Source organism: Ahaetulla prasina, chromosome 3, assembly GCF_028640845.1.
Source record: "Ahaetulla prasina isolate Xishuangbanna chromosome 3, ASM2864084v1, whole genome shotgun sequence".
In the NCBI taxonomy this organism is placed as follows: Eukaryota; Metazoa; Chordata; class Lepidosauria; order Squamata; family Colubridae; genus Ahaetulla; species Ahaetulla prasina.
Window position 1 is genome coordinate 144,656,356 of NC_080541.1, and position 9,329 is coordinate 144,665,684.

The window sequence follows — 9,329 nt, forward strand, 5'->3', positions numbered from 1 at the left end:
ATCTAATTTCATTGCTTTGTTCCAGAAGAGATCACAAGATGGCCCTTCTTCAGATGTCAACAGTAGAAGAAGCTATCCAGGCTTTGATTGATCTGCATAATTACAATCTTGGAGAAAATCATCATCTGAGAGTTTCTTTTTCCAAATCAACCATTTGAAGTGAGATATCAAAATAATAAGGTTGTATCACATTGTTTAGTGTTGTCATCTATGACTGTTCGGGAAAGCGGGGACCAGAGATGGACATCTGTTTTTCATGCTGTTATCATTCCTTGATTGTTTATGTATAAATGAAATGAAAAAGGATTTGCAAGGAAGAAGCAGTGATATTATCTGCTGGTTTTGCATATGTTTATGAAACCATTTTGTTTAAAGGGGATTCTGAGGAAATCCCATAGTTTTTCAACTTAGTTAACATACGTGCCTTAAAGAAGGAAAACTTAGAGTTGCATTTACTAGTTAAAAATTTGGTTGTTTGGGGCACATTATATGGGAATTAATAGGTGCAGTCCAGTGAACGTTAGGCTTGCATTTATTCCATTGAAATCCAAGAATTAGAACATTGATTTCAGGGGGAATTCGTTGCACCTAACTTTTGCAGGATTATGCCAAATATGTATTAGGCAAGAGTGTGTAAAAAGGGTTAAGCTTTTTTTTCTGTTTGGGATTTATCAGTTTTCCATGAAACTTTTTTTTTAAAAAAAAAGTTGCTCTTCTCGAAGAGAAACTCAGCATATTATTTTTTTTCTCAGTAAAAATGGCCTTTGTATTTCAGATTTAGTTTAGTTGAAAATATAGGCTTTAGTCAGAACTACAAAGATGCAAAGAGTTAATTTCTTTAAAAGTCTGAAAGTGATTCTTCTGTTTTTTTGGTTGTTTTTTTTTGTTAGTTCCTGTGGCTTTTAGCCTCAGTTAAAAAGAGTTGTATAAAGTCTTAACCTTTTTGTAAACACACTCTGGGGCGAATCATATAAATGTTGGCACTAAGTAATGTCTTGTTTGTGGCTGAATATTTTTTGTAGATGTTTTTTGAAGTTGACATAACTTACATGCATTTAAATATATATTGCCATTTTTAGTTAGTAATTACAATTTGAAATATGGTTGTGGATTTCTGAGCATGTTCAGACTGGTCTAGCTAGTTCAGGAGTTGGTGCATGTATTTCAAGGATGAAGAAAATGTATTGCAAACTTTTGCAAAAAGATTAATAATTTTTTGGCAGTTTTCTTTATAAAAAAACAAAAACAAAACTGACAACCAGGTGGGACCAAAGTTTATGTGCCTTTAGTCTTAATTTACCTTGCATTGTAATATTCAGTTTTAATAAATCTCTTCAAAATATTTTATAACTAGAAATGGATCTGCCTTTACTATAAACATGGCTCAGAATCTACAGGAAAAAAAATCATTTGGAAACAGTTCCTCTATCAATCTGGACTGTTTTACTGATTCTGTTCAAATGACCAATACTTTTTGCAATTGATGTATTTAGTTCCAAAAGTCATAGATTATGTTATCTATGTAGAAAAAGGTCATGTATATTTTCTATTAGTTGAGTTTTTACATCTTTAGAAATGTAATATTTCAGTATAGTTTGAAAGCGGCACAATTAAAAATTAATTTTCTAACAAAGTTGGGAGGTTTGATGGTTGTTTAATTTCTTCTTATGTGTACGCTGCTTGCCTCTGTAGCATGCTCAATAAACACTTCTGTAGCTCTGTATTCACCTCTTCTGTCTTTCTCTGCTGCCTTTTCTCTCTTTTCTTCTTTTTTCCCCACTTCCACTGTGCTTTTGAATTCATGTTTATTCTCTGTCAGGGTGGGAAAAGCATAATAATCTGATTTTTTTAACTTCTGGATTTATGCTATATAAAAACCAAATGCTGTGGAAAGAAATAATACTTTGGACAGCATACATACTTTATACATTTGGAAGTCTAACCATTTCACTTATAGAAATGGATATTAAACATTTCCCACCCTGTTATATAATCTATAGCTTTAAAGACATAACTTTTTATCGTAGCTTGTAAGTTCTATCTTTTTTGTTTTTAAAATAGATTTATGCACTAATTAACTTTTCAGATTTGCCATGCTTCTGCTGCAGTTTCATCTTCCATTTTCTGTGTCTGCTAAAAAAGCCTTTCCACTAATCACAGGTATTACGTGGGTTAAACAAAACTGTCAAAATTGCTCAATGGAGGGAGGGGAAGGAGGAGAATAAACGGAGGACAAACCTTGTCAGCTGCTGCTAAATACAACTAAAAGGTGCTGAATATGTTATCCTACTAGTTTTACACCAGTACATATATATCCCCAATTATTTTTACGAGAACTATATTTAACAATTTTTTTAAAGCTTGATTTTTGGCTTTTTATCTGATCTAAATCTCAGTACACAATCATGTATGATTGGGATGTATTAATTTCACTGGAGTTTAGCTTACAATTTTATACTAAAAATGAAACAAATCCATGTTTATGTAACGGTATATCAATGACTTGTTTGAAGCTCTTCTGGAAACTTGAACTAATAATTTAAATTCAAACATCATTTTAATGAATCATTTTACATGAACTCAAAGACAATATCAAGGACTTTTAAATATAATTATTCCCTAGGTACATGCCAGAACTCATTCACTTGTGTAGGAAGATATAATCCCAATTAATAACTTAGCCAGTCTTCATATATGCCTGTGAACAGAATTTGAGGATCAGTGAGAATAAATAATAAATTCCCTTCACCAAAAATGATGCAATATTTGCAGTTAAATATCTACATTAAAAAGTGTTGTGTACTTCATTTTTTTTTTACCTTTCAAAAACAAGATTAGGTGATTTATAATAAAAAGCAGACATTAATGTAAACTGTACACGATGTTCAAAAATGTAGTATAAAAGGCATTTTTGTCATTTAATGTATTTGGAGAAGCAGCTCTCTCACATGACAACCTGCTTTGCATTATGTAGTAGACTGACTTGATTGCTTATAGGAGAAAAGACGAGTGGTGTACTACAGAGTCACTTAGCTTTGCAAAGTGAATGTAGATGTGGAGTGAACCCATTGCATTCATTCTGCGATATTCCTCTTAGGCAGACACTCTGCAAAAGTGCACAAGGCTGTAATATCTGGAGATGGATTTCGGGGGTAAGAAGCCCACAGTATATATGATTTCTGTTACCTTCCACTTTTTATTCCTGCTGTTTCAGCATTTTTACTGGACTGTGTTCTTTTATAAAAATATGAGTTTTATATTTATATTTATCTTCCTTGAATTTAACAGAAGGCTTAAGTGTGCCAAGAATGTCCCTCTCAGGGAGTCCCTGATTCATCTTGCTGAAAACTTTTGCTTTCAGAAGGTTTAGACAAAAAGCAAAAGAGAATCAACTGTGGTTTCATTTATTCTAACCAATAGGAAGAACCCCTTATTTCAATGAAGAGTGAAAAAATGAAGACAGTAGAAAAAGCTAAAGGTGTAATAAAAGTTTTGAAAGCAAAGGGTGTATAGAAGAAGAAAGGTCAACAAATCATTAAGGGGAAGTATATACAGGAAACCAAATATTATAGAAAATAATGATACAATAGTTACAGTCCAGCAGTTGTCAGTGGAAGCCCAGAAAAATGGTAATATAACAAAACGTCATCAGAAATGTTCAGAATTTAATTAAAAATACTAAGTATAATAATAAGGCAGTATAGGTAAAGGTAAAGGTTCCCCTCGCACACACGTGCTAGTCGTTGCCAACTCTAGGGGGCGGTGCTTATCTCCGTTTCAAAGCCAAAGAGCCAGCGCTGTCCGAAGACGTCTCCGTGGTCATGTGGCCGGCATGACTCAATGCCAAAGGCGCACGGAACGCTGTTACCTTCCCACCAAGGTGGTCCCTATTTTTTCTACTTGCATTTTTACGTGCTTTCGAAACTGCTAGGTTGGCAGAAGCTGGGACAAGTAATGGGAGCTGACCCCGTTACACGGCAGCATCAGGGATTCGAACCGCTGAGCTGCCGACCTTTCGATCGACAAGCTCAACGTCCTAGCCCCTGAGCCACCGCGTCCCCTAATAAGGCAGTATATCAGTTGCTTAATAAAGACAATGTAACACTAATAAGTAGTAAAGAAAAGCTAGAACTATTGCTTACTAAACTTGTTTATGTTACAAAATTGGATGGGATAGTAAAGCAAAAGTAAAAAATGTGTTAGAGATGAGGATTGAATGAAAAAATAATAGAGAAAATGCAAAGTTATTCATTTAGACATATGGTTACACAGAAGGGGATATCTGCCTGGACAAGAGTACTTTGTGGAAAAGATATTGAAGGATAGTTGATTAAAAATTAAGTAGATGTCATCAGTGTAATGTTGCCAATTGTAAATTTAGCTGAACAAACAATATTCCCAAATTACAGGAAATCATAGTTCCACTTTATTTTCCATTGGCTAGACAGCAGCTCAAGTATTATAGCAGTTCTGGCAGTTTAAGAAGAATTCAAACATTGGAACCTAATTCGTAGAAGGAAAGTTGAGAATGATTGGGGTGAGGGAAACAAAGCCATATGAAGAGAGATTGAAGAAACTGAGCATGTTGAATTTTGAGAAGCTTAAGCCTCTGTTTAGGCTACCCAATAATATCAGTCTTCAAATTCCTGAGAAAATACCACACAGGATGTCAAGATCTATTCTCAGTAGTTCAAACCACAACAACAGGTGATTGTGTTTCATCGGAAGGTGTGGTTTGACCTTAGAAAACAGTGAGAGCTGTTCTGGAACTTGGAAGAAAACCTTCGCTCCCTCACCTTTCTTCCCATGACTACAAGAATAAATAGGATGTCAGTTCATGCTGACTTCCACCAACCACTGAATCTTTGGAGAAACCAGCCCTTATTTTATTTTTAATAATATAATATTCTATAATATTTTATAGAAATTTTATGAAAACAAATGCCTACGACATTTGATAAGCTCCTGAGCAATACTGATAAAAGAGAATGAAGTGGGATTGGCTTTTTAACTTCTATCATCCTTTCAGATATCTTCAGAAGTACAGTCAGGCAGAAAGTGAATTTTAATTAGCCCACAAACCTAAATATTTCTTTCAAAAATCTGTTAAAACCTCATAATCTTTTAATGTACATTGTCTAAACCTTATATTCAAAGGCCCAGATTATCTCAACCTGAATATTTACATGGAGATTCCACCTGAAAATTTATTTACCATATTCAGTGTTTTAGTCTTTAGCTTGGCTGTTTGGTTGCCTAAAATAGTCTGCACTTTCTGCTTAATGGAATGAGAAAATGAGTAAAAGAAAGAAGTGTTTCTGTCCAAGAAAGAGATTGTGTTAAAGAAATATCCAGTGTCTTCCAATGCTGGCTGTTTTTTCATTTATATTCTAAAATATTGAGGAGAAAACAAAAACACAGGCATTGTTTCTCATTAAAATAAGGGGGTGGATTTGAATTCCCAAAGGGGAGAGAACCATACTAAACAGACAAACCAATATGCTTGAATGTGTCTTTCTTGTACAATGAACCATGGACTAAATAACTGCACAAGCATTTTGAAATTTTACCATGTTATCTGAAGATACAGTTTGAAGGGCAAGACGTGTTCTACCTGGCAACCATTGCCCAATCTGTGCAGATTTTGGTATTGGCTGTCCAAACCGGAAAAGCAAAAGCTTTACTCTGCCTTACTAAGCTAACAAAAGGAACCTTTCTCTTCCACTACACTAGTCGGTGTAGAAGCTCAGTAGCTTGGACTCCAGACTCTCATCCATTGCTGGGAATGAAATGTCCATCAGATGGTACTAATTCTTGCTCTACACTTAAGGACTTTGGTCAATGCATAACTATACTATAAGTTTGAGCCCCCAAGGCTTTTTGAATGCCGCTTCTCCTGGGGTTCATCCAAGACATTTCCTAAGAAAAGAACAAACTTGGCCTATTAAGGCAAACTCTGATGCCAAGAATGGCTGAAGTATAAAATCTGCCTTGACCATGCTTCTCCACTTCTGGGGATTGAAGAGGCACGTTGAGTGCCTTGCCATGTTGGGTTGGTGGAGTTCCACTACGTAAGGATTGCCAGGGCAATCAAATGCAACTTGATTTATGCTTGATATGTTTCATTCATACACTCAATATGTGCCTATGTCAGTACTAACGCGTGGTCTGATTCCTCTTGGCCACCATTACTATCCAGTTTGGATTCCAATAGAGTACCACAGGAGGCAGATCCTTTTCCTCCTGACTTTTACTTTCAGCCTCCTGGATTGGTAACAGAGAGCAGAAACCTAAATGAGTGCCATTTAGTACCATTAGCTCCTCCAGATGCTGCTAAAAGAAGAGCATCCGGAAGCTCCAGTTGGTGCAAAATGCAGCAGCCGACACGGTTTTGTGCAGACTCCGGTGTGCACATGTATCAACTCTCCTGCGGGAGCTGCATTGGTTGCCGATTTGCTTCAGGGTGCTGGTTGTCACCTTTAAAGCCCGTCATGGCTTGGGACCAGGTTATCTGAGGGATCATCTCTTGCTGGTCACATCTACCCGACCCATCAGAGCGGGGAGGCAGGGAATGTGGCGGTCCCATCCTTGATACACCTGATACACCTGGTGGGACCCAGAAGGGCCTTCTCCGTGGTGGCGTACTCTCTCTGGAACATCATTTCCCCAGAGATTAGAATGGCCCCTACTCTACTACTCTTCCAGAAGGCGCTGAAGACCTGGTTCTGCCAGTGGACCTGGGGAACCCAGAGTGGGATGGAGCCCATTAAATGGCTCGTGTGATCTACTGCCGCAGAGGTGGGGATGATTTTGTTATATTGTACTATATTAATTTATTTGATTCTTTTTGTTAGTTTTTATTGTTTTAAATGTGGTTTTATATTCTGTAAGCCACCTTGAGTTGCCTTGGGCAAATCTTCCATCTCACCAAAATAATAACTGGGGTCACCATAGCTGGCTAGGTCAATTATTGCATTCAGTAGTCATTAATTGCAAGAGACTAGACCATAATGTTGAAATAACATTTTACAAAACAAAACAAAATACTTAAAACAGCATGCTTTGTTTCATATTTCAAAACAAAATATTTAAAATGTGGATTTTCGATCACAAAACACTCAAAATGCTTTCATATTTTAATTATTTTGCACACACCTCTTCCAGTTGCTCCCCATCACCTGATAAATGTAGACAAATTGTAGACAGTTACGCTTTAAGAAATGTGGATTACATAGTGAAGAATTGGACTCATTGGCCTAAATAGTCCCTTTTAACACTGAGTCTATCAGTCAAATGTACTCATACTTAATACACAAATAAAAGTTTACTAAATGCAACTTATTTACATACATAGCTACCAATCAGAGTATTCCCTTTCATAGTGTAATAAACTTTATGGAAAAAAGACATAACACACACACCACCTCCATAGAGATAAATGTTTAGGAAATCTGACTTAAACCTTTCACAGTCCTTTCTGTACAGTAATATCCTTGCAAGGCATTCTGTCTTCTTCAAAATCTATGTACTGATTCGCACATTACATTCTGCATCTCCTTTTGGCAATCTTGTTACTCCATCCAAAAGCAACTTACTATGTTTATTTTGCAGTTTGATCCTTATTGTTCTTTATTCACTAACTTATTCTTCATCCAATCCGTTCTTGTTTTACCATAGACTTACTAATCCATTCCCACTATATTCGAGTTTCCTTCCTTCCAGCAATTTTCTCTTCTTTCGATATTGCTGTGTATTACCTTCTATCTTTCTCCAACTTACCATCTTTAGTAACCATTTTAGCAAGATATACATTACTTATCCCTCCTCATTGTAAGAGTTAGAAACCAATAGTGTATTTTAGTATTTTGGCTATTGACATTGAGTGACTCCTTTCTAAATTTTGTTCATTATAAATTCATTCCAAAAAATTCAAAATAAATAAGAATTGTATCCTAGTGTTGTCAGGTGACATGCAAATGATATGAATATTACTTGCAATGCCAGGTGAGCCTTTTAAAAATGTAAATAATTTCAGATACCTTGGCTTTAGTTGATGAAGAGCAAATGTAATGCTGAATGATTTATTAGAATCATTTTTACTGATTAGTAATTGCATCACACTTTTAATTTTTGAATTGCACATTATTTGGATGATTCTCCAACCGCCCCCCCTTTCCCCTAGCAACAGCTTTCTGAACATCCATCTTATTTCTGATTAGCACTCAAAAGTTATTAACTGTGTCTTTGGCATCTTCTAAAAATCTAATTGGTAGAATCCGGTTTTTCATGCTTAAAACTATCCTCCCAAAGATGGCTTCATTTGACCTCAAGTGTAGGTCATTTTCTTGACATTGAAGTTACTGAAATACACACTGTATCAATGTGACTTTCCTTTTCTGAAGGTAAAGTTGCTTTCTTTCAATTATTCTTCATGATTTCAATCTTACAAATTAGTTACCTTCTTTTTAAAATCAATATCCTAAGGTAACTTTTCACCACCATTTACGTGGGATGCACGCTTTTGTTGTGTCTCTGTACAAATATGCATTTCATATTAGGCTGTTGCTACAAAATAATTCCTGTAAGAACTAGCATTATGATGTGTCTTTCCCTTTCATTCCTCCTTCGGCATGTGTAGAAATGCAAATTTTAATACTGTAGTAAAGATAAAAGTAGATAAGGTTTTCCCTTTCAGAAGCTTCCATGTGTTATTTATAGTGTTTTGCCCTTTCATTCACTTTTTAAAATAAAATTAAAGGATGCTATACTCAGTGGAACTGATTATTGAGCAAAAATTTTGAATGTAAGGTTTTAAAAAGCCAACAGAAGAACTATAGAAGAATCTCTTTTCAAAATAATTGCTAAAGGTAAGTAAATTATTTGTTTGCCATATGCAGTTCTTCCAATGAAATGCCAGATCATCATCATGACCTTTCAGAACTTTATTGCTAGCAGGGATTTTTGCAATTATTGGAACTTAGAACACAATATTTTAGGATGTAGCCTAGATTTTATTCCATTTTTGTACTTGGACAATATCAGCTAGTATCACCTTATTGCTTGCATGAAATCTTTCACTGAACAAAGTAAGCAACCTTATTCCATTCTATGGAAATTAGATAGACTTTATAGTCCATCCTATTCTGGAAAAAAATACATATTTTTAGCATTAGTAAAATTAGTAAATACCAAAGATGCATTTGCTTTAGGAAGTTATAGTAAAATGCTTACTTAAATTTCAAAACTACTTGAAAGAGGCTTGAACGTTAAAAGAAAAAATTATGCTGGATCAGACCAAAGGCTTACCTAACCCAGAATTTTGTTCCCAC

At 35.4% G+C, this 9,329-nt stretch overlaps 1 protein-coding gene across 6 annotated transcripts in view; it reads left to right on the top strand.

The window, feature by feature from the left end:
* Positions 1-3,962, top strand: part of PTBP2 (polypyrimidine tract binding protein 2) — a 78,929-nt gene extending 74,967 nt beyond the window's left edge. The window contains exon 13 of one of the 6 annotated variants that reach the window (XM_058174774.1): positions 26-3,962. In XM_058174774.1, the coding sequence (XP_058030757.1) occupies positions 26-158 (133 nt within the window). In that variant the 3' untranslated portion in view covers positions 159-3,962. The remainder of the gene's footprint in view (positions 1-25) is intronic. The other 5 variants (XM_058174775.1, XM_058174772.1, XM_058174770.1 and 2 more) reach the window with 5 other exon arrangements.
* The last annotated feature ends 5,367 nt before the right edge of the window (positions 3,963-9,329 follow it).